Raw genomic sequence first — 26,140 nt, 5'->3', positions numbered from 1 at the left:
ATCTTTAAACCTCCTCTGAAAAGAAAAAGTAACAACCATTAAATATAGCGGTAAAAAAAAACATTTTAAAATAACACATCCAAATGATGTTTTCTTATTTTGAGATGATCCACTACTGGTTTTGCTCCTGGGTTCAAATATAAGCATGCAGGAGAGTTTTCTCATCATCCACCTCATGAATTTTACATGCCTATGCCCCCATGGGTGTTCCAGAAGTTCTCACCAAATTGTAATGAAATAGAAGGGGGAAATCATTAAATGCATGGTTGATATCAACCATATGAACTCTGACTAATTATACTGTAATCAAAATGAAATGAATTTTTAAACCAGTTTTGATTCTGGCCCACCCAGTTTCGGGAGCGGCATGGTATTCAAAAGCAGAATGTGACCTTTAGCCTAGAAAAAATATTGCAACAATAAAGGTAAATTACTCAACTTTAAGCTCCATCTAATTTTATTTTTTTTTTCACAATCTTTTGGAGGTAACGATGACATCTGCCTCCAATTTCAACTGGGAACAAAGTCTGTCATCTGTCAGAAACTGGGAAAACACAAGCTACTAATGAAAATAATCATGGGATGGTGAGTCATATGCTCTGCCTCTCTTTGCTGCTTAACTGGCTACTGAATCTTGGCTTCTCACATATGTAACTGTTCAGTGACTCACTTTAGCCTTTGAAAAAGAACAGAAACCCTAGCAGTGTGGTCAAACTCCCATTTTAAAAAGCTGTATACTAAATCTCCTTCTATTTACATTCAGTCAATTCTTCTCCATTGCTTTCTCAAAAACATATTCCGATCCGTATTTTCAAACCCATAGTGCAGATAAATTCAACGTTTATGAAAAGTACCACTTTTGTTTACAGCATAACAGAAATTTTAAGATTAACCTCAAAGCTTGGAGTACACACAAAACAAAGATTGTACTTTGTTTCAAATCTGGAACAAAAGATAAAATGCTTCAGTACTTTGAGCTTCAGATAAAACAATATCTGGAAAATCTCAAAAGAAATTTTATGGAGCTAGTAGGGCAAGACTGGTGTATGCCTCCCCCAAGACTGATAGTTATAGGCATGGCATATCCCACCCACTCGTTTTATGATTCTGGGTGTCTTGCCAGCATTTGTCACCTGATCCCTGACATTCCAAGTGCCATCTTCTCCCTCCCTCTTAGCCATGATATTCTTCTGCCAATCTAGACTGCAATGAATATTTTATAAAATGTCCTAGATTAGAACATCAAATCTTATAGGGTTGTTGTAGAGAAATTAGGAGTGGGAGCATTAGGAATGTAAGCTGCCTTGAATTGACCCCATCAATCAATCAATGCAGGATAAACCAAATAGATAATAAATATCTGAGTCTGACAATAACTACTTTTGATTGGTATGGCTTGGAAAACTCACTCAAAAATGTTTAAAATTACACTATTTGATTGTTACTGTATTGTAGGCTATAAGTGGCTTTCTATTCTCATCTAGTCCAACCCCCTGCTCAGGCAAAAAACCCTATACCATTTCAGACAAATGGCTGTCCAGTCTCTTCTTAAAAACTTCCAGTGCTGGAGCATTCACCGCTTCTGGAGGCAGGTTGTTCCACTGATTAATTGTTCTAATTGTCAGCAAGTTTCTCCTTAGTTCTAGGTTGCTTCTCTCCTTGATTAGTTTCTATCCGTTGCTTCTTGTCCTGTCTTCAGGTGGCAGCCCCTGAGATATTGAAACACTGCTATCATGTCACCCCTCATCCTTCTCTTCATTAGACTATTTTCTATTTTTATCATACCCAATTGACAGCTGTAGTAATGATAAATGAAATGGATTTTATTGCTTCACAGATTTATAAACATAAGGTATGCATTTTTTCTGACATTTTTCATTTTATTGCTACTGAATTCCATGACTAATTTCTAATGTTTGAGATAAAATACAACCCACTACCAAGATTTAAAAAATTCTGGTTATTTTTGAAAGAATACTGCAGGATTGTTTTACTCTTTCAAATTAAGTATGTAGGCAACAACTCATGTAAAATGTATTTTTACATTGGAGGTGTACCAGTGGCAGCAAATTGTATCTTATTTCATTGCATAATACAGGAAGACATTTTTAAGAAAATATTATTAGGCTAACTTATTTCCTTAACATCTGTTGGTAGCCAACATTTGTCAAGTGTGGTTCCTCCAGGATTTACTTGCCTTGCTGATAATTTTCTCTTTCACAGGGTAGAAGATGCCACAGGAAGGCACAGGAAGATCCTGACTTTGTTCCAACCAGGTAAGCCTTAGTAGATGGTGGTTATAGTTCAAATTTTGGATTAGTTGATTTTAAAGGAAACTAAAGACAAGTGTACTCAAATATGTACTTTGAAAAGCAATGTGAATAATGCAGTGTGGGATTCCATGCAGGAGAAACAAAATGGGAAAAAGATTGTAATACAGTCTTCTAAAAAGAAGATACCAAAAGCTCAATTACAAGTAATTTCAAAAAGGATAATAGTGGAAGGCAACAAATGATTAAGCAATGTTTGTGATCACTTGGGAAAAAAAATCATTGCCTGGCAAGAATCAGCATGGGATTGTCCAGGTTAAATTTTTCCAAAACAACCGTTTCCTTTTTGTGACAGCATAAACAGTTTAATTGGTCATGGAAATACAGTGGATATACAATAGCCTACAGCAATATATCTGACAGACAGAAAAACCTGGCAGTTGTATTTTGTTCTTTAGCATATTAAGGGGCATTGTAAAATAAATTGAAAGGGCGTGTTAATTCAAGACATAATTGAAGCAAAGTAACCTTCTGAAGCTTTGTGAAGCCTCCCTAAACGCTCCTTTAAACTTCGTAATTGCAATGAATACAAATGCCTTCCAATGACTGTGTGCGAAACACCACTAAGCAGCCAATCCCATTGTGTGAATCCAGCCAGATCCTGTGTATGCTCGCTGATTTGATGAACCAATCCGTTCCAACGAAGGGATTCCCAATACTGTAATCCGTATAAGATCAAAACGCCAAGTTATTTAATGCAGGACTACTATACCTGTCCAGCAAAAATATAGACAGCAGCAGCAGAAAAAAAAAAACACAAATTCCTGGGCGTCTCTGCTGCCATATAGTGGTTTAATCCGGATTTTTGCAGTTTAAGGATAGTAGCTCTCATTCCCCCCCCCACTCCCGTCATTCCTAATTTTTTTTAAAAATGCAATCCTCCAAAAGACAGCTCCTTCCCTTCCTACACACGCACACACACACATTCTCTCTCTTTCTCTCCCTCCCTCTCCCCGTCCTCAAAGTTCTATTCACTGCTTTCCACGGGCGAGGCAAGCAACGCGGGACGGCGGGCCCAAGAGTGCGAGAAGGCCGACGAGGCGGAAGCAGCCAATTCAGAACCGCCAATGGAGCTCCGAGCGAATCGATGACAGCCGGAGCGCTTGGCTCCTCCTTTCGGCCGTCGATTCACTTCGGCCCAGGCAACAAGCCGAGTCAGTTGGGACGGCGATAGCGGGGCAGAGGAGAGGGGTAGCCACCATTTTTGGGAAACGGGGCTCCGGTCGCGATCGGGCGGGCGGATGAGCGAGCGTGTGCATAGGACGCAGGTACTCCGCTGGGTCAAACTTGGGCTGTGCATTTTGGTGGGGTCCCCGGAGCGTCACGTGAAAGACGCTGGAGTCTCTCCAGCCTCTTTCCTGTTCCCGGTTGGATTTTGGCAGGAAAGACGCCCATTTCGGAAGCGCCTCGTCGCCTCCTCTCTTTGGGGTTGCTGCGGCTGTGGCAGCCGGACTGAAGCAAAAGGGTGGAAGGGAGCAGTTAGGAAAGGTGGCGGGACAAGCTCCGCGAACCTCAAGGGAGCTGAGCAAAGGAACTTTAAACAAAAAAGAAAACACCACCACTCCCCCCCCCACCTGCGACCACGGGTGCACCCACTATTCTCCGTGTCCTGTCAAACAATAATGCATGCCCCAGCGCACTTGGTCTGGATTTCTCTGTTGCAAATTTCAAGCCGTCCCGCGGAGGGGACAGAGATTACCTTGGTTTGACGTGTGTGTGTGTGTGTGTGTGTGTGTGTGTGTGTGTGTTTAGGTTTAGGGTATGTGTAAAGTCTATTTGTACTTCCTCTTTGGCCGCGAAGAGCGTGTGGGTGGGAGAAGTTTAAACTCTTTCTTCGTGTTCAATATGTCAAAGCAGAGTTTGACAGCAGACTTTTGGCAAGCTGGATTTTAAAGAAAAAAGAAAAAAAAGAATGACAGGCTCAAAATCTGCTAATTTGGAAAGTGAAGGCAGTGTAAGAAAAAATAGTTACAAAACATTGGTTGAAGGAAAAGAGCCACATGTTTGGAAGTTTGGTTCCTCTGAATAGAGCCTCCTTATCCAGGCTACAAAAATCTGGGTTGACCATAACAGAGTGATATAGAACACTCTTAAGGACCTGATTTTAATTTGGGGAGTTGTCTGGCTTCTTGGTTCGTGCTTAAAGTAAGTGGAAATCAGGCAGCCTTTGCTCAAATCTGGCTGGTACAGTTTTTATTGGCTGTCTTGATGATGGTAATCAATCTCTTTCTCACCTCTGGAGAAGCTACAGTTGCTTAGACTCCTGATGGACTACCCTGACAAGCTACAATGACACTTATTTTGAAATTATTCCACGGGTTGCCATGGGGCTTCTAGGCCCAGATCAAACTTCAAACTTTAAAACCCTTTATGGTGCAGTTCTAAGCAACATCTTGCAAAACTTTAACTCAACATAGGATAATTTGAACCTGGTCATTTGTATTCTGAATGAGAACTCTGGATTGACATGTTCAATTAGCTTGTTTTCTTGGCCATCCACAGTATTAAGAGCATTGTTCAATATCAGATTTTAGAAGCATCAATACTTTTTCTATCCTGCTTTTTCAAAGTCCAACTTTGGCTTCCATAGAATTTTACAGGGAATACCATGTCTTCCACAATTCTGATCTTTGTAGGTATAGGCCAGGGGTAGGCAACCTTGGCTCTTTTATGACTCGTGGACTTCAACTCCCAGAATTCCTGAGCCGGCATGGCTCAGCTTGGAAACCTCTCCCTTTCCCCTCAGCATGGCCTGGCTCAGGAATTCTGGGAGTTGAAGTCCACGAGTCATAAAAGAGCCAAGGTTGCCTACCCCAGGTATAGACACTTCACAGCATCTGAATATCTTTTCCAAAGCCTTCATGGCTACTCTACCATATGGTAGTCTATGGTGTATTTCTTGGTTGCTCGTTCCTTTACTGCTGGTGGTTGATTCTATAGAAGTTATTTCCCATTTCCATAGCTTCATTGGTAGCTCTAAAGCTTGCTGTTGTACCTGATGTCATTAGTTTAATCTTTATGTTTAATTTGAATCCCGCTTTTTTCACTTTGCTCCTTTATTACTTGAGTTTGCACATCCTTTGCTTTTTCGTCTATCAGAATACAATAGTATCATCAGCATACTGGTTACTGATGTATTTTCCTTCAGTTTTAAAACCATACTGCTTTTCTTCCAATACATCTTTCCTTAATATATATTGAGCATATAGGTTGAGTATATGAGGGGAGAGTGAACAGCCTTCTCTCATTTGCCAACTTGAAGTGAGTCTGTTTCCCCATGTTATATGACCATACTTTGGCTCCCCAATCTGTGTAGTATATAGGTTTTGCAAGAGGAAAACAAGCTGTTGTGAGGTTTCTGTTTTCCTAAGCACATTCTATAGCTTGATGTGACTGACATCATCTAACATCTTTCTATATGTAACGAAGCCTATAGTGGCTCCTTGGAATTTTTTTAGCTTTCTGAGTTATCCAGGGTACATCAGTAATAATGTCTTGTTTTCCTCAGCCTTTTCTAAAGCCAGCTTGAACATCTGGCATCTTTTCCATGTAAGGCTCTAATCTGCTTTGGATGATCCTATGCATTATTTTGGTAGCATGGGAAATTCATATTGTTCGTGAACTCTGATATTATTCAGTCACTGATCGCATTGTAGCCAAATATTTTTCTTGCTACACCGTTCCTAATTATAAAAACAGTGCTGTTCCTTCTTTGTATTTTGTATCCTAAGCAAAGAAAACCAGTGTAATCTTCTGACTGAAATTGTCCAATCCTAATCTATCTCAGTTCACTGATGCCTTAGATATCAATCTGTAGTTGTTTTATTTCTAGTTTTATTGTGTTTAACTTTACTGGGTTCATGTTATGTTTCGTGTACTCAGTGTAATTCTGGCTTTGCAGCCTGGTATTTTCTTTTCCTGTATGGTAACTTCAGCAAATAGACATCCCAAAGACTTTAATTTAGACACACTACAAACACCATTAGAACTCAGCTCTTCCTCAGTAGTGTCATTTGACCTGAGGAGCCCAACATCCAACACTATTTGATATTTTCTTTTAGCAGGAAAGCCACTAAAAATATAGTTTTCTTGCTAAAAGTACAAGGATGGCTTACTATTGCCTTTTTTCATGCAGAGTGAATTGATGTCTTTGCTACTAAAGTGATTATCTACCTCCAGCATCTTCCTGTATCATTATTGCCCAATATAGGTGCACATTTGGTTAGCAGAACAGATGGTATAACCTCACACCTTGGGTGACCCTGCTGGAAAAATATACTCTTGGCATATGCCCCCAAATTTATTTGTCTACCCCTCCCAAGAATACTTCCCACCATGATAAGGATGGTGAGGACAAGCACAAGAGGATGGGAAAGGAGGTGACATTTTGATACATCTAAAAATTTGCATCTTGTTGACTACAGAATGAAAATATTTTGCTAGCCATTTTTAAAAGACTTGTCACTTTTATCCCATCACCAGAGGCAGAAGCAGTTATAATTGTTCTGATATTACAGTTATGTACTCTTGTTGTATGAATGATCTGCAATAGCTCAATTCTCTCTGGTAGCTTGACATTGCATTCATTGGCTATTTTTTAGCTTGGGCTGAAAGAGAGATCAGGCATCTAGCTTCAGTGTTATGCCTGATGCCAATTTCAAAGCATTTGTTATATGTTGAATGGGCTCCTTATTAAAATAGATGTGATGTTCAGCTTTAAAGAAACTGTTTCCTTAAAGCCCTTGTTCAGCAGTCGTTACGAAGAGTGTGAGATCTGTCTTTAAGAGATGCTATTTCTGCCAAATGATTTTTATTGGTATACACAGGTTTTCTGCTCCTTCTACAAAAAATATAAGCTTCACATGGCCAAGTCCACTGCCATTTTACATGCAGGTAGACCTCATTTGTCAGTGCTGAACAAGGGGATTTACTACCATTTCTTGTACTAATAGTTATTATAGTGTCCCCACATTCATGTATTCACAATTTGGGCACTTAGCTACCAATTCACAATTATGTTGCAGCATTTTGCAGTCACACAATTGTCATTTGTGACCTTCACTGCCAGTTCTAACCAGCAAAGTCAATAGAGAAACCTAGAAGTCACAAATGGTGATCACCTGACTATGGGACCCTATGATTGCCGCTACTACCTTCGGAAGTCAGTGCTGTCAGCTAATTTCATACTTTATGACTGTGACTAAGTTGCTGGTCCCAATTACTATCATTAAGCGAGGACTACCTATATTTTCAGATGCTGTGGGGCTTGGCTGCTCATTTCTGATATTGCTGTTTCTTGTAGCTGTTAATGATTTGGAATATATGAGATGGGAGTTGAATTGATAAGAGGTTTGCCTGTTCTCTCTTTTAGCCAAATGATAGGTGATGGGTGTTGCCAAGGGAGGGATTAAAGTGGAAGAAAGTTATTCTAATGTTCTGTAGAATCTTTCTGTTAAATATAAACCAAATATTTCTTGAACACAATCTATTCCAGAAGAGTGGTAGACTTTAAACAAAAGTGTCTAGCATTCTTCTGGGAGACCGTTAGACATTTGTTCAGAAATAAATCCACTGACAAGTACTAATGCAGAGTACTTCTAGTCTATTGACCTGTCATTTGAAAATGATAAACCTCCATCACTCAACCCCATTTCACTATTCACTCAACTCCACTTCACCATATAGTAAGAAATATTATTAGTGATTTATTTCCACAAGTTTCGGTGATGATGGGAAAGGCGGAAAAAAGCTACCTGGATAATCCTCCAATTGTTTTTCTTAGCTTGTCCCACATCAAAGCTTCAAAGACACTATTGTGTGTCAGCCTTGTTACTGAAGTGTTAGGGCAGTATAGTTAGGTCAACATACTTTTCTGCCAACTCAAAGAGAAGAATATGGGTTAGTATGACCCTGATAAAGAATCCAAAGTTATTGTAGATCTGGAATTTTTACTTGACATTGAATTGGCTAACAGAATTACACCAAGATCTGGGCCAATTTAGTCTCAGCTAATGCTTCCAGATGTGTTAAAAACTACAATTTGAATAATTGGAAATAACAAAGAATTTCAGTCATGAAAAGGAATTTTTCTTACATTTGTTTTTGCAGCTGTTAAACGGTTTGTAAATTGGAAGTTCTATTGATGTATCAAAAATAACATGGATTGCAGGCAATTCAGCCTTAAAATATAATCCCCTCCCAGGGAATTCAAACATACTGTATAGCTATTATAATTGCTCTCTGCTTCAGAATGTATATATTATTTATTGGTATTGGAAGCAAAGCCAGTTTCCAAAACTTGAGTTCATATTTGTTAAGTTCCAGAATGAGACAATAGATATAAAATAGTTTGGATGTTTATTGGCTGCAATTTTTAAGCTTAGTTCTAACCCCAGCTGTCTCTATAACTATAAAAATAAAGTCCTCTTCAAATTAAGCTTGACTTTTTTGTTGATTATATAGATGCATCCATTTAGTTTTCTTTGCAGCTCTGGTTGGCCATTGCCTTATTCCAGGATGATTTTTTTTTCAATTTCCAAGCCTAGTGTGTGTCCCTTAAGTTTTTCAAATTCTTCCAAGTACTAACTACATCAGTTCTTGCTTAGTTTCCAAGCTACATACTAAGGGGTGTCACATGCTATGAGGTGTCTAATAAAATATGTTGCTTCCTTCTGTATAATTGAATAGTTTCATACCTCTGTAAAAACAGTACTAGTATATCACAACAACATGGTGATAGCAGCAAAATATATTCGGTGGTTTAGGTTGTAGAAATGTTGTATCAGGTTTGAAATCACTTCTTCTAAGCTATCTCAAAATGTAGAAGAAATAAAACAGTACTATTTAATATTCATATCTTCATAAACAACTACAAGCCCTGGGACTAGGCCTAGCTTACAAAAGTAGTAAGCTACTTTTGATTCAACAGTAGTCTATTTACTTACCGGAATCTGAACGTTGTTCTTTGGGAGAATGAGACGTCACCATAATTAGAAGTTGGGCAGTAAGTAAAAACTGCCTTGTTGCTCTTCAGCTTAACATGCCATCCTCTGAATTACCTTTGATCAAGTGTATATAGAAGTATGTGATGATTTATACTATAAAGACCTTATTTTACTTAACTATATGGTAATTCAACTATAAGATAATTGCACGTAATAGGTATTAAAAATTAAAGAAATGTGAAGTTAAATTTGAGTGCTGATAATTTCAGAAATAATATCAAGTCTTTATCTTCTTTTTTTAAAATAGACATTTGAAAGTAACTACACCAAAGAGTACTGCAAACCTGCTACTACCATGGCAACAAAATATCTTGGTAAGAATGAATTAGTGATTTTTAAAGACGCATATTTTTAATCAATGCACTGTGTTTTCTGATTTTTAATCTGGGCAATTATAACAAGATTTACAGCTCTGAGAATTTTTAAAACTCTTAATAAAATGCAGATGAAAGGTTTGTGTTCTAATAGTGGTGCCTTTGTATAGTTGTGTGTCTCTTAATTAGAAAGATAATCATCAGTTATAAATGCTGTCTCCATTGTCAGTAGGAAAAAGACAGAATTGCCACTGATTATTCTACAATACAATACAAACCTATTACTTAGTTCTTCAGGTTAATCTTTCAAATTCTTATCTTTGAACAAAATTTATTTTCTGGGATTTCTCATTAAAAGATAAAATTGGCTTTCATTCTTAATCTTAAGACATAACTTGTGAAAAACAAATGTTTTTCAGACAATATTAAATGGCCTAGTTTGCCAAATATACATTAAGGCAGACATGTCAAACTCACGACATCACATGACATCGCGCAACGTATCGGGACAGTTTTACCATTGCCAGCATGGAGTGGGCACGGCTTCCATGTGACGCATCTGGCCCACAGGCCAGCAGTTTGATACCCCTGCATTAAGGGTTTCTTTAAGCTTCAGACATTTTGACCAGTTACTATGGAAGTGACTTGTGTACATTCCATTTCTGTGATATCACTAGGGATTGATGACAAATTTGAATCAATTTCTGCACAATCTCAAGGTTGTGGGCCAACTCTATCAATATTTGAAGTTAACATCTATGTTGGTAAAATCTAAGGTGTCATTTCAATTCTGTAAAAGTGAATTTGTGGAATAGGATTACAAATTTAGTATTTAGTAGTGCCTAGTTTATGGTGAGTATGATTTATGACATTAATCTGAAGAAAGTAAAGAAAAATCTCTGCAGAAGTTAAAAATTTTCATTTTAAAGTGTTATTGTTTGAGTAATATATTTTTAACTATAAAATGGAACTGTCATCAACTGAAATACATTCGTACGTTTGAATAAATATATGAAAACCATGTGTGTATCTATATAGAATTTATCTACTCTATCTAATATACTGTAATAAAAGACAGAACAATAACTATTGATAAGTGGTTGAAAATGCTAAGGGCTTATTTCTTTTTGAATTTTTGCAGAAAATGCTCAAGAATATAGATAAAAAAATGTTCCATGGGATATATCTGTGTCATACTTATAAAAATCTAGAAGGTAAGGAAAACTCTGTCATACCATATATATCTAATATAAATAACAAAATAAATATAAATCTGCTTTATATTTCACGAATAATTAAATTGTAAAACTCTACAGTTAAAATAATAGAGCATACAGTAATTCAGTGTTTCCCAAACTTGACAATTTTAAGGCATGTGGACTTCAACTCCCAGAATTCCACAGCCAGCGTTGCTGGCTATGGAATTCTGGGAGTTGAAGTCCTCATGCCTTAAAATTGTCAAGTTTGGGAAACACTGCAGTAATTAGTTTCTCTTTTCATACAAATAACTATTATTTCTTCCAATTTTACTTGAGTCTTACAAATATTCATCAGTTACCTATAATGTGCTTTTTTTGACAGCAAGAAATCATTTAGCTTGATGTACCTTTTTTTTTTTTTTTTTACTGAAACTGAGCAAACTCATTTATTTGGGCAGGGTAGTTAGAACTGTAGCTGTTAATTCTTTTGAAAACACACATAGCCAGTTAGTCCTGTTTTGCATGCTTCATTAAATTCTATCATACAAACTCAACTTTTCTGGAGCTTAATTCTGTCTCCAAAAAAGCATTTTGTGTAACTAGCGTGAGGAAAATAAATAGACATCTACATAATTTATAAAGAATTATATTATTAGTTCACAGTTGTTTAAATTTATGTGATATGTTGCTGATGAATGCAATTGTTAATGATATTGACTAATTATTTTATAGCAGAATAAGGGATGACAAGAGGGAGAAGATCCTTTATTCTCTTTGCCATTTCTAGGGACTATGAAAACAGTATTTTGCTTGCAGATATAATTTGTGGGCTCTGATAAAAATAAAACCATTATTCAAAACAATGCTTCTAATTCTAGCCAACTTAAGGCTTCTCCTTCCTATGTTGTCTAAAGAGTTATTACCTCATACAACTAATCAAATAATGTCCATATATGGCATGTAACACATCTTTCTTTTGACTAAGGATCACAGTTGGCATGCTAGTGTCAACAGTCTAAAAAGCAGTTGAAAAGAAAGGAACAAAAGAAAGATTACTGCCCAGTCATATATTTAATAATTTTACCCTGTGTCACATCAGAAATGACAATTTAGTTACTGCTTTTGGAGGTCTCTAGAAGTTGTGTTGGGTGATATGCCATGCTTATGGCCTGTCACTGAAAACAAACCGAATATGATTATCAGAATGTAGAGTTTATTTGGAAAAATATGATGAGGATCCTGTACTTTGGATGCAGAAGTCACCACCTGGACTTGGTGATTGTTAATGTCTCCTAGCTGGAGGTGGAATTATCAGCAGTCTTGAAGTAGATTGTGGTATGTTCACTTCTGAAGAAACTATTCTTGGATTCAGGAATTGGAGGTAATTACTGTCAGATGTCCAGCCTCCCTTTTCAGAGAAGATTGTTGAGACAGTGATGGCAGAAGAAATGGATTATCTGGACCCTTTTCATTTGGGTTTCTTGCCAGGACATGGGACAATAATAGCATTGGTCTCTTTTGTGATGGCATGAGTCAAGACCTGGATGGAAGTAGTGAACTCTTCCTCATACTTTTGAATTTCTCCGTGATTTGGTACCATCATCTATGGTACCTTACTGTACTTATGGGACTTAGTTTTGGCAGCTCTGTTTTGCAGTGATTCCACTCTAGAAGAGCTTTTGCCTGGCTTGGGCTGTTCCACCAATTGGTACAAGAGGACCTGGATATAGTAATTAATGCACTATTTGGATTATTGCAATGTGTTTAAAGACCTCTTGAAAACCACAACTAGTCCAGAATGTGCCAGCTAGCCTTCATATTTACTGGGGGCATGAATTATTAATTCTGTGAGCCCTGCACTGGTTGTTAATTGGTTTCCAACTACAATTTGTGTTGTTTATATTGACTTAAAAAAACCTTCATGGCTGGGTTCTGAAATACATGCAGGACTACCTGCTGTAAGCAGAATTGTCCTGTCATGCTACAGGAAGAAACGGCTTGAGCTCTCATATTTCTGGGAGATGAGAGATATTTTAATTGTAATCATATTGCATATAGACTTTAAACTGCTGAGAATAATCAAATTAAAGCTGAGTATAATTTAATAAACTTAGCTTATATGTTTTTGTTTGGTTGCATTAATGCAGGCTACTGCTTTATACACAATTCATAGGCATAGTTTATTAACAAAATAATTTTAAGCCAGCTTGAATTCTGCCATGTTACTTTTGTTTTTCCTATGAGCCTGACCTTATATAGTAGATTTGGCATATTTCCATGGAAAGCATGTTCATTTTGGCATCCTTCCGTGGAAAAATTGAAAAAAAAATTATATGCCTTCTAATAATTACTGCATACTGAGTGTCTGTAGTTGATACTCTGATACAGTATATCTCTGAAATCACATATTTAATGTTGATATTTATTATCTTGTTTTATCTAAACTTAGTTTTTGATTAATACCCAAATTCAGTTGGAAAGGAGGCTGTTATCATATTACTATCGTACATAACTATAGGCATTCACAGGTAACTAAAGTTTGCCAAAATAAAGAAACCTTCATAGTGCAATTTCTTCCCTTCCTGTATCACAACATTGCATGCAAATACATAATAGGCAGAATTGCATCAAGATGTCACAACACAGGCTTTGTAAATTACACTCCCACGTCCTATATATGCATATGAATTGTGCATATCACATCTGTGTTTTCAAAGTGGGACTCTTGGATTGCAAAATAGGTGAAATGGCAGATTTAAGATCTGATGGAAAGTTGGAAAAGCCTACTATCCTGTAGGCAATTGACGCCCTTTATTATTTTTTATTTTTTTAGAAAATACTCTTCATCTTTACATGATGCCATGAAGCTCATTGAAGTCCAGTCATCATTTTATTCTTAAAAGGTTACAGAACAGGTATGAAAATCCTGTGAAATAACTGGCATTCTACAGTTTGCTTATCCAAAATACAAGGCTATTAGAATAAAGCAGAAATCTCCAAATTTGGCAGCTTTAAGACTGTGGACTTCAATTCCTATAATTCCTCAACCAGCCATGCTGGCTGTGGTGTATTCTGGGAGTTGAAGTCCACAAGTCTTAAAGTTGACAGATTTAGAGACCCCTAGAATAAGGTATAAGTAAAAAAAGATTGATTTGTTTAGATGAAAATAGATACAGCTCAAAATGTGCACGCAGTGCTCCAATTTTAATCCGGACATAAGTAGTGTGGTATTTAACCTTTTCCCCAATTAAATTCAGGATAATCTGTTTAAGCCTTTTATAGTTCACATTTCCGCTATTCATATTTAATTTGCTTGTCAGCTACTTAAAAAGACAAATGTTTTTGGGCTGCAAGCCTGAACATTGTAAGGGTGTTTCACAGGCTTAAATGTGCTAGCAGTTGTCTAGCATGGAGGCTCATAAATGGCTTGTATTTGTATTTTGTTCTGCATCAAATAAAGTTTGTTATATCCAGAGATATTGGTGCCATCAACATGCAGATGGCACTCCAATTTCTCTTTTCCTTTCATATTTGAATCATCAAACCACTACTGGTCTCAGTTCTAGCTTTATTTGAATGAAGAGGAACAAATTAAAGCTTATCATGACGAGACACTTGCCAGACATAAAGGGAATAGGTTTGTACTGTCTTTAAAGCAGCAGTTTGCATTTTAGGAGTGCTTTCTATCAGTTTCATTTTTTGTCAAGTGTGGACAGTGGGGGGAGGGGGGAGACTTTTTTTTTTTTTAGAGAAATCATATTTTACCTGAATTACCCATGCTTTAATCTAAAGTTCTCAAATTCTGACTATCACAAAGGCCACCTCATAATAACCCCATGAAGACTATTTATTAACCTAAGGTCTGAAGCACTGAAATATTTTAATACAGTGGCACAGTGGTTTTTACTGAGAGGGAAGTAAAAAACATATCACAACGGACCTTAAATTTATTAGCCAATTTTTTTTATTACAAAACACAGAAACTTGTGAAACATCTACAAAACAACCGTTTCACTAAGGCTGCATAGCTGGATAGGTTTTTCATTAACCAAAATGCAATAATTGGTTTTACTACTGAATTAGAGTCTAATATTTTTTTCATGATCATATCTACGATACTCTAAGAAACCCCTATCAACAAGAACTGACCAAATCCTGTTTATTTTTTTTCTCTTCTTACCAAGCGAAGAGATTTTTCTTTCCTTTTCTCATTACTGTTCTTTCTCATTAATTCCTTTGCCTAGTAGAAATATGTGATTTATTGTTTTTGCGTGGCAGAGAAATCCTGACAACTAAGCATCCAGATGTATAGTCTCTTTCTCACCCAACTCCTCCTCCTCTCCTTCTCTTCCTCCTTCTCCCTAGCTCATACTAGAAGACCAAACATTATCTTTATGCAGTACGACCAATGTTCAGTGAGATCAGGGCCATCAAAATGGATTGCCTGCAACCGAGTGGGCAAGAGAACACTGGGTGCTGATGGTAGCAATGTCAATACAAACAATATTTCAGGGATTTCTCTGCCAGTATAGATGTAGTTGGGGGGGGGGAAGGAATTTTAATATTCTGCTTATGGAATAAGATAAATTGTTTCCAATTTTGTTTCACACCATGCAGATTGATCATTGGTTTACATTTTTGCTGTACTTTAACATTTGAATGCCTGTCCCACCCAGTTCCTGGAGGATAAAGCCTGTTTCAATTCATTTAAAAAACTCACTTTCACTGCTGTTGTTTGATAAGTTACAAATGGTTTGGATTTTTATCATGAACCGGATGAACCCACAAAGCAGTTCTCTGACTCAGCGTAGGCGAATGGCTCTTGGCATTGTCATTCTTCTTCTGGTTGATGTCATATGGGTTGCTTCTTCCGAACTCACATCGGTAAGTATCTTGCTATAATGCAACAATATTGTGATCTTATTTATTTATTTATTTTACCTAAATGAAACTAGTAGTATTTAACTACAGGGAATACTGCCCATCTCACTGTTAGCCACTATTTGCTAAACTAATTAATCAAACCTTGTAAGGTTTTAGAACAAGCTTTAGATTATACAGTCATGTGAAAAAACAAATGCACCCCATTGAAATGTTTTAACTGATTGAAACATGTACATAACAACAAATATCATGCGCTAGTTACGTTTTGTAGACCATTTTATAATTCAGTGGTTCTGAAATGGACAAGTCAAAGATTGGACCCAATTCACAATACTAGATAACAAATAATTGTTGTGCCAGTTTCCTTTGAATAAAACTAAAACTGTCTGGCTATTTTTGAAGTAAAATTAATTTTCATGCTAATGCATCCCACCTTTAGACAGATGGTAAGTTTTGTAAGTTCCTCCGGTTCCCCCCCCCCCAAAAAAGCTCTTCTTACTTCTTCCAAGTGACTGTATATTCAGGTAATCCTTGACTTACAACCATTCATTTAGTGACCGAAGTTACAACCGCACTGATAAAAGTGACTAATGATCACTGCAGCATCCCCAGGTCATGTGATCAAAATTCAGATTTGTGGCAGTTGGTTTATATTTATGACAGTTACAGTGTCCCGGGGTCATCTGATCATCTTTTGTGACTTTCTGACAACAAATCAATGGGAAAGCCAGATTCACTTAAAAACCACATTACTAACTTAACAACTGCAGTGATTCACTTAATTATGCCAACAAAGATCATAAAATGGGGCAAAACTCACTTAAGAACTGTCTTGTTTAGCAACAGAAATGTTGGGGTCAAATGTGGTTTGTAAGTTGAGGACTGCATAGATATATCACATTTTGATAGCTAGATGCAATTTTTTCCCTATTTACCTCTTGACTGATTGATTATGTACCATCAAGTCACTGTCAACTCTGAGTGATCATATAGATAAGCAGGTTATCCACAATCATTTCTTCTCAAATCCATGTACTAGGAATTTGGTGTCCCATTAATTGTCCTGCAAGATGTTTACTTTAAGGGACTACCCCAAAATGTGATCCATCAGGTTTGTGCATTATCTTGGAATTTCAGCTGCAACAGATAACCTTGCAAAGGATTTTCAAGTAGCAAAATTGCTTACCATCATATGTTAAAATCTTTAATACATTAGTACATTTATTTTTGCTAGTCCAGAAATATGCTAATAACTTATGGTATGGAGAACAGTAACTACTACAAATCCTGCTCTTGACTGAGATTGAATATGAATCCAGGAATGCTATATTTCTAAAATCACTTTTCCATGTTTGAAGGTCCATGTAGCTTAATGAGTTTATGAGTGATGGCCTTTTTCTCCTTTTCTCTGCAGTATGTTTTCACTATGTATAAAAAACCATTCTTCAGTACGTTTGCGAAAACATCCATGTTTGTTCTTTACCTCTTGGGATTCATCATCTGGAAACCATGGAGACAACAGTGCACGCGTGGGTTTCGTGGAAGGCATGCAGCTTTTGTAAGTATTGTTCTATTTATTGATGTTTATCCATATTGTGGGGGGTTTATACACAAGATCAAAGTGTAAAATAGAGACAAAAGTCCACATAAACTAATATAAAGTCATTTCCAAATATTCAGCCTGTACGATAATACTTTCATAAGTCTAGCATTTCAAAATGAATCTTTACATAAACAAAAATAGTAATGCTACTTAGAGGAATTAATATGAACATCTAGCTTGCTGTCTTTGGAATTAGTAGTTAGCATGTGGTTTATTTTGCTTCTGATACTCTGCCTCTAGCTGAAGTGATATTAGTGCATTGCAAAGATGTCACACTAAATGTTGTCCTAAGAAAAATTGTTTTGTGAAAGTTTATTTCTTTATTAAGATGTCTGTAGTTTTTCTATTGATAAAATGCAACAAACCCAGTCATTGTGCTACTTACAATATCCCATGAGAAAATGAGAGCTAAGTCAGTTTTTTTCTCCCTCTGAACTCTCATAGCTAGATTCTTGACACATCTTGCTATATATGAAAATGAAGAGCTCTATAATTATATTCATCTATTTGTTTGTTTATATCCCACCTTTATTATTTTTATAAATAACTTAAGGTGGTGAACACACACACACTCCTCTTTTCTCCTCCTATTTTTTCCATAGTAACAACTGTAATAGGTGGGTTGAGAGAGAGTGACTGGCCCACAGTTACCCAGCTGGTTTTCATGCCTAAAATGGAACTAGAACTCACTGTCTCCTGGCTTCTAGGCTGGTGGATTAACTATTAGCTCATGAACTCAATCAGAAGACTAGGTAGATTTCAGTGTATTGCATAGAATGTTATGGCAATTTCACTTCCTTCTTAGTCTCTCTATTTTGCATCTTAAATACATGTTTCTTTTATTCAGATAAGCAAGTATAGCAAGAAGGCTATACAAAAGAAGGCTATACAAAACTTAAAATTGGTTCCTAGTGGTACTTTGGAGCATGCATGGGCCTGTGTCTCTATCTCTTTAAAGCAGCCATGGCTTTTGCTGGGATCACAAAAGTGCCCTCTGCAGAGGCTGCACGAGCCTGAGAAAAACTGTACTGTAGATGCCTTAACGAGGTGTTTTGGTTTTTTTTAAAGATTAGAATCCAAGCACCACACAGCCCAAATGGTAGAATATTTTATAGCTTAATGATGGCTTAAAAATAATTCTGAGCTCTTGTTTATAGTTACCAAATGTCCCTTTTGAGATCTGTGGTTACTTGCAAATGATAATATGGAAGGTTGAATGCTTAGATAAGCATTTTTAACTTAAGTTTCTAGCTGGAGAATGGACAACAATTATAATGCCCATAGGCATAGGCAGTGATTATTGCTAATGGAAGTTGCAAGCCAGATCTGGGAATTCAGGGTTAGTAAATGCTGATGTTTGAAAACCATTTTTATAATTTCTTATTATGGAAGAAAAAAATTATTAAACTATTTGATAAAATGTGTTATGAACAATATGTCATAGACTGCTTTTTGTTTATTTTTGACTGGCTCCTAGACTAGTGTTCAGCTTACTTACTAACAGCTGGATAATAGGGAAAAACATCCAAATACTGATTTACTTTATAGTCAGCTTGCCATATGCTCCTGATCACATTTGGTTTTATTGCAGTGACACTGTTTATCGTCTCTTATTCTTCTCTTGGAATAGCTTTTATGCCATGGTAAGTTTTGGCTTTGAAACTGATGCCAGTTCAGGATCAAGATGGAGGAAGAATCAGAATGTGGCTGTCAATGGGCCATTTTTCCTCAATCTGTACCTCAGTCAAAACTATTGATGACGATAATATTCTCTAACTTAAACATACTTTTTCAAATCAAAGCACTAGATATATATTAATAGAATCTGAGGTGTCAAATTTCTGCTTAGTTTGCAGATGCTGAAAGTTATTTTGCCACTTGTACAACTGACAATACTGTGAATAGTTCTTTGGTAAGTTTTCTCATTTAAGCATTGTATTGCTGTATGGCAATATTTATTCATATTTTTTTTCAAATTAATACTAAAATAAAAGTAGATCCAAAAAATATTTTGTAGGCTTAAACAAAAACTGATTAAACATGATGAAGAGAACCATAGTAACAAATATTTCTGATTTGCAAGGGTATTTTATATTTGACTTTATAGTTCAACTGATTTCTTCAGTTATTTGTTTGCATAAAGCTATTTTGGTTGTTGTGTAGTGGTTAAGACATCAGGCTAGAAACCAAGACTTTTTGAGTTCTATTTCCACCTGGGGCACAAAGTCAGCGGAGTGACCTTGGGCCAGTTACTTTATCTCAGCTCTAGGAAGGAGGCAATGCCAAACCACTTCTGAAAAACTTTACTGGGAAGATTACAAGGTCTTTATTGAATGGCAGAAAAAATGTGATGAGCTGAAATGCCATCTTATAATGCAAAATAGAAGTTTTTATATAGTTAGCTGTTCCTCTCTCAACCAATACCATCGAAGTGAAAATTCAATAGGGAAGGTTTTGTTTTAATAATAGTAATAATAATAATAATAATAATAATAATAATAATAATAATTATTATTATTATTATTATTATTATTATTATTATTATTATTATTATTATTATTATTATTATTAAAAAAGTTGGAAGGTACCTTGGAGGTCATCTAGTCCAACCCCCTGCTCAGGCAGGAAACCCTATACCATTTCAGACAAATGGCTGTCCAGTCTCTTCTTAAAAACTTCCAGTGTCGGAGCATTCACTGCTTCTGGAGGCAGGTTGATTAATTGTTCTAACCGTCAGGAAGTTTCTCCTTAGTTCTAGGTTGCTTCTCTCTTTGGTTAATTTCCATCCATTGCTTTTTGTCCTGCTTTCAGGTGCTTTGGAGAATAGTTCGTTTTTTGGATTGTCTTGCACTGAAATCCATGCTAATTATCATATTCTTGTTGAACTATGTCTGAAAATCCAGAAAGGGGATATATTTACAGGGATGCAAAACCAATTGGAATCTGAGGGTCACATTGTATACTAGGTGGCCTAGGCACATGTGACTACAGTCTTTATAATTAGGGACCAATTGTTGTTATTGTACCAAAATAAATTTCTCTTATTTCTAAAAATATAAATTCATATCAGGATTAAATAGTCAGTTGTGCGGTCATAAAATGGAACTGTGCATGCCAGGAAGTTTATCAATTTACATGAAGAACATGAGGTTATATTTTTGCTTGGAGGAGGATTGCCTAGGGGCCTCCTATAGAAATGAGAAGGTTATACTTGAAATTCTGGGTATTCCAAATAAACAGCTGATCTAAGCAGTGGGATTTTAATTCTATTTAGTTCTGTATAGTGTTGAGTACCTTTTTGTTCATCACATTGCCCAGAACTCTTGATTTTGTTTTGATAACTGTGTTACATGACTGGGAATTGGTTATGTTGCATTTCAGAGTGAACCTTTGTATGTTCCTGTAAAGTTTCATGATTTGCCAAGTGAAAAAAGTAGCAGCATTAACAGTGATGCTGAAAAAAGTAAGTACATATTTCAGAATGTTTTATATCACCCATGTCCATATAATGCTGGAAGTATGAAAATTCAGAGTTGATGGCTTTTGTCTTTTAGATAAATTATTTTATGTACCTATATATATATTGTAAATGTAAACTGAAAAAGCTTTTATAAATTCAAAAATAAAATGATGGCTTTAACCAAACATAGATTTATTAATCAAATAGTCAGATCACATTAGTTTTTGCACAAGGCAAATGATGAAATTGTGATTGATAATCCCATTCATGAAATAGGAAATATGCAAAATAATTCCTAAATGGAACATCTCAAGTTTCAATGAAATGTGAGTGAAATCGTAAGAAGAAACAGTAATTCTGAAGTTGTTTAGGACTAGAGTATATAAAATATTTAAAATCAAACCGTGTTGAATTGAAACAATCCATTTCAGGTTAAAGGTCAATGAGCAATTTTCAACATTTTGGAAATGTTTGCGTTCACAGATCATTTTGAATACAAAACAATTATTTTGAGGTTGAAACATTTCTAGAATGATTTGCTTGTTGCAAATGATGGCTTCATATGCAAGATAATTTGTTTTGATTTCAAATGAAACATTTCTAATCTGAAATGGTTTGAATTCAAAATATTTTGCATTAAATTACTTAGCACTGAGAATACCATCATTTACTATCGTACAATGCTAGCCATTTAAAATACTTTCGATGGAAAAGCAAGCTATAGATTTATACAATTCAATTTGTATTTATTACACAAATAATACTTTGTTTATGCAAAGTTAATGCCGTTAAATAACAGCACTTGTGCAATATAGTGTTATTTTAATTTATCTGTCTTATAGGAATTAAATTTGAATATATACTGTACAGGAAATTAAAAGATGCTTAGTTGTCCTATTCCTATTTCTTTAGAAAATAAGAATCTAGAACTAGAAACAGCATTTTTCACATTTGGTATACTTAGTGAGTTATGTAGGTCTTTGGTTGAATTAACCACAAGATGGTGTAAAAACCATGCCATACTTAAAACCAAAGGTATAATGTTAAATGTATGAAACAGATTTTAAATACCAAATTCATGAAAAATACATTCTTGTTGAAAGCAAATCAGTTATTCTAAATTAAAGAATTCCGACTTGTTCTTTAAATAAATACAATTGGTACAAATCAAAATCTAGAATAAAATCTGCAGTCCCAGCTTCTCTTTTTTATATAATAATCAATTCATGCTGCTGATGTAAACCTTTAAACAGGGGGAGGAACCTTATCTTGCTGATTGTTTTTCTGTTCCAGTCTAATACATAAAATGACCTGCACCATTTTTTTCCCTACCTAAAGCTCCCAAAAAACCACGTGTAAGATTCAGTAACATTATGGAGATTCGACAACTCCCAGCAAATCATGCACTGGAAGCAAAGCTGTCTCGTATGTCTTATCCAACAGTTAAAGAGCAGGATTCAATATTAAAAGCTGTAGGGAAGCTTACTGCACCTCAAGTAGCCAAAATCAGCTTTTTCTTTTGCTTTGTGGTACGTCATCTATTTTTAATTATTGCAGGGTATAAATTGAGTCTTTTAACTCTGGTATATTTGCTTAATGGAAGATAAATCATTTGAGGTATCAACTGTTTAACCTTGTTCATATCATTTAGGGAACTGCATAATTTTGAGTTATCCTCTAATTGATTTAAAGACAAATAATGGATCTGACAATTTTAATGAGCAAAACCTTCTATTCATTGTGGGAAAAGATATCTATATTTTATGTTTTCACTCTTCTTGCAATAATTCCCTCAAACAAATACTTTAACTAATGAATATTTGTTATTCATTTGTAATTCTGTTGCCTCAAATTTCCTATCATCCATCAGACATCAAAACTTGGAGATATATTTTCCTTGCCTCCATTAGTATAAAAGTGACAAAATTCCATGATTAGATTCATTAATCCTCACATGGCATCTTGAGTCGGGAAGTAGTGCATTTCTAGATCTTAGAACAGTGGTGGCGAACCTATGGCAAGTGTGCCAGAGGTGGCACTCAGAGCCCTCTCTGGGCACATGCACCGTCGCCCCAGCCCCACCTCCTCCCACGGCCCCCTCCTCACCAGCAGCCCTCCGGAGGAGAGTCACCCCCGGGCACGGCCCACGCAATGCTGCACAGCCAAGGACATGGTAGCCGGGCAGTGGGGGCAAGACTCCGCCCTTGCACCCCATCGTGCGTAGATAATGCTACAGGGTACGGGTGGAGGGCGTGGCCACTATGATGCTGCTGGGCTGCCTGGGTGATCTGTGGCAGGCCATGGAAGTGGTGGGTGGTCCAGCGGGCACAACGGAGCGGGGACGGGTGGAGGGTGGTTTTTGGGCACTCGGTCTCTAAACGGTTCGCCATTACTGTCATTGATATGTACATACATTCCATTAATTTCAGTCATCACAAAATGTATATAATTATATTCTAGCATGGAGACATATATCTGCAAATTTAAGTTGCCTATAAATTCACTCTGATGTCAGAAAATTTGTTCAGCAATTTGGAAAAAGGAAATGTGTTTTTTTCCAGTTCTTGAAAAATTAAGCTTTCCAGCAGTTACGTTTCCTTTTTTAGTGGCTTTAATCCAGGAAACAAGTTAATTTCTATCAAATTAGCCATGATTAACTTGTCCTATTTGTTATAAAGGTTTGAACTCCATTAACTGGACTTTAATTGAACAGTTATATGGATATGTAATTAACTTTGTCTGATTTGAAGTCAACATGTTGGCATTTTCATGTTCCAGTCAGTTTATGATTGCTATCATTCAGAGCATTTCACAAAAAAATAGCAAAATAGCTGTCTAATCTAGATGTATATTTACAATTACTATTATTTTACAGTAGGCATTCGCAGCCATATATAATACATATTGTTAGTATTTTCATAAACTATCTGGAGGCAGGAGGAAGTTTTCCCCATTCACAAATGGGAAAAAAAATAACATAATGATGTAGCGTAAAGCTACTTGCCACCCACTTCTAGCCGCTGTACCTCCTAATTATCACCTCTCCGTAATGTTCTCTGAGTTTGGTTGTTTGCTTGCAGACTAATGACATTATCCATGTTAGTGAATATGAGGTTTTATCCATACAGTAGCTTGCCCTGTCAATGTTGGTGGGGGTATTGTTTTCTTCTTGGTATTTCCTTGACTAGGGTATTGTTTTCTGCATGATTGTTTGTCCGATTTAATCCCTCCTTGGGTTTTGGATGGTGGAGCGGTGTCTTATTTATTTATTTATTTATTTATAAATAAACCGCTTTAAGTGCAAGCACTCTCTAAGCGGTGTTCACCAGTAAGCAATGTATATATGTATCTACATTGCCCCCAACAATCTGGGTCCTCATTTTTCTTAGCTTTTTTATTCTCTGTTTTGAATGATGGGTAAATGTGGTTTACCTCTATGTGTCTATTGTTGGTTGATTTGTTTGATGCCAAGTTTCCAGGGATTCTATAATATTTATGGATTTATCTTGGTCTAGGACAGGGGTAGGCAACCTTGGCTCTTTTATGACTCGTGGACTTCAAGTCCCAGAATTCCTGAGCCAGCCATGCCTACCCCTGGTCTAGGATGTTCACAGTTTTCAAGTTGAAAGTACAGTTGAATCTGTCCATGGGTTGGGAGATTAAGGAGTTTTCATCTTATTTTCTGACTGCTAGCTGGTGTTCATGGCTCTGTTCTGTTAGTTTTCTGCCTAACTATCTTACATAGTGGCTGTTACAATCCTTATACTGAATGTTGTGGATGAGTCTTGGTTTTTACTTCTTGGGCTACTGGGTCTTTTGGTTTATATAAGATGTTTTGGATGCTTTAGTTACTGTATATAAACAGCATATACTATATCATCATCATCACCATTATTTTAGCCATTGTCTATCCACCGCAGGATGAAGGCCTCTTCTGAATGTTTCCAACCTTTACAGTCCTAAGCTTTCTTTTTTATATATATAAGGAGGGAGCAAACCCTCATTTACTAGCACTGATGATGTTACCTAGTAGCTCCAAGCAAACAAACAAACTCAGTATCAAGGAATCCTCAAGCTCGGGAATACTTCCTGAGCTACTTATATTCTCTTTTATAGCTACTTCTCCTTCCCTTTGTCATTTTTTTCTGAGCAGGTCAGCACACTAGCAAATAAAACAATGGGCTGCAGCCAGCTACTTATTATTATTTTCAAAGGATGACTATTTTCTTTAGGGCTAATAAGTATACATGCAAGTGGATATGATGTTGGAGACTGGTGTTTTGCTAATCATGTGCTAGTTTCCTATTATTTAAAAAAAAATGTATTTCAAAGCAAGTTACAAAAGGGAAGAGAGACTAGAGGTTCCAAGACTGGTGTCAATAGATATACTCGAGGCAGGGAAGCTTAGCCAAATATTTCTGTTTGTGTTATAATTGCCCAATCCTTTTTTTCTAAGTCAATGAAGAGGAAGTTGATCAAAAAGGCTTTATTTTACCTCTTCTAGTTTAAAAACCCCCATAAAAGAACCCCTTTCCATTTTTCTAGCAAATGCTTAGAAGAAACAAATGGATTTTCCTCTCAGTTTCAATCTGTGGCTGGGGGGGGGGAGGAAGGAAGGAAGTCTTTGAAGCTGCTATAAGAGGTGGTGAGGACCGCTGCAACTGAGTGCATGGCAGTATAATCATGCGGGTACCTAATTGTCCTGCTAGCTAAGTGAAGGAAGCATACCAGTAGTGATGGCATCCAGGAAAATACAGAGCTCTGGGGTTATGTGAAAGATCTCCCCATGTTGTTTAAGGCAAACAACAGGAAGGCCTTGAATACTTAGGAAAACGAAAGAAGCAAAGAGATCTTCAGCCCCTCTCTAACTCCTGCAGCATTGTGAACAAAGAGGAACAGAAGTAAGCAGAGCCTGAAGAACCAGATAACACCAATTGCAGTGACCCTCTTCCATCCTCCCATCAAACAAGGAATTGGGCAGCATCAGTTGCAGCTATTTTAAATGTCACCAGGAGACACTTACAAAGATGATCTTTTGGCAGATGGATCTGGACTAAGTGCCAGCAGCAGTGACCTCGATGGTAGCTAGAAGCCTCATAACACCAAGAAAAGCTGGCAGCAGCAGTAAAAACACTTGATTCAATATTCCTTGTAACATTGTTAAGTTAGTGACAGAAGAATTGAGAAACTTTAGGCAGTGTGTCAGAGGAATAGGAAGTGAACCCTGATAGATCAAAGGAGAAACAAGTCAGTTTTTAGGGTTGGTAATGCTTAGGACCCTGAAGACAGATTTCTGTTGGGTCCAATATATCTACGTAGAAATGGCCAACACCAACATTCCCATGG

General features: G+C 36.5%; 1 protein-coding gene across 3 annotated transcripts in view; it reads left to right on the top strand.

Annotated features, from left to right (window-relative positions):
• Positions 1-500: 500 nt before the first annotated feature.
• Positions 501-26,140, top strand: part of SLC35F5 (solute carrier family 35 member F5) — a 42,667-nt gene continuing 17,027 nt past the window's right edge. The window contains exons 1-10 of one of the 3 annotated variants that reach the window (XM_039328213.1): positions 501-585; positions 2,224-2,276; positions 9,582-9,648; positions 10,790-10,862; positions 13,681-13,762; positions 15,465-15,731; positions 17,146-17,289; positions 19,184-19,246; positions 20,716-20,797; positions 22,133-22,323. In XM_039328213.1, coding sequence (XP_039184147.1) covers positions 15,507-15,731; positions 17,146-17,289; positions 19,184-19,246; positions 20,716-20,797; positions 22,133-22,323 — 705 coding nt within the window. In that variant the 5' untranslated portion in view covers positions 501-585; positions 2,224-2,276; positions 9,582-9,648; ... (1 more) ...; positions 13,681-13,762; positions 15,465-15,506. Of the gene's footprint in view, positions 586-1,899; positions 2,277-3,295; positions 3,599-9,581; positions 9,649-10,789; positions 10,863-13,680; positions 13,763-15,464; positions 15,732-17,145; positions 17,290-19,183; positions 19,247-20,715; positions 20,798-22,132; positions 22,324-26,140 lie in introns of those variants that run through there. The other 2 variants (XM_039328212.1, XM_039328214.1) reach the window with 2 other exon arrangements.

The sequence above is a fragment of the Crotalus tigris genome, unplaced genomic scaffold, assembly GCF_016545835.1.
Source record: "Crotalus tigris isolate CLP2741 ecotype Arizona unplaced genomic scaffold, ASM1654583v1 scf7180000024374.3283719, whole genome shotgun sequence".
NCBI classification, from domain to species: domain Eukaryota; kingdom Metazoa; phylum Chordata; class Lepidosauria; order Squamata; family Viperidae; genus Crotalus; species Crotalus tigris.
The sequence above is the reverse complement of the archived record's forward strand: the minus strand, read 5'-3'. Positions and strand labels throughout refer to the sequence as shown.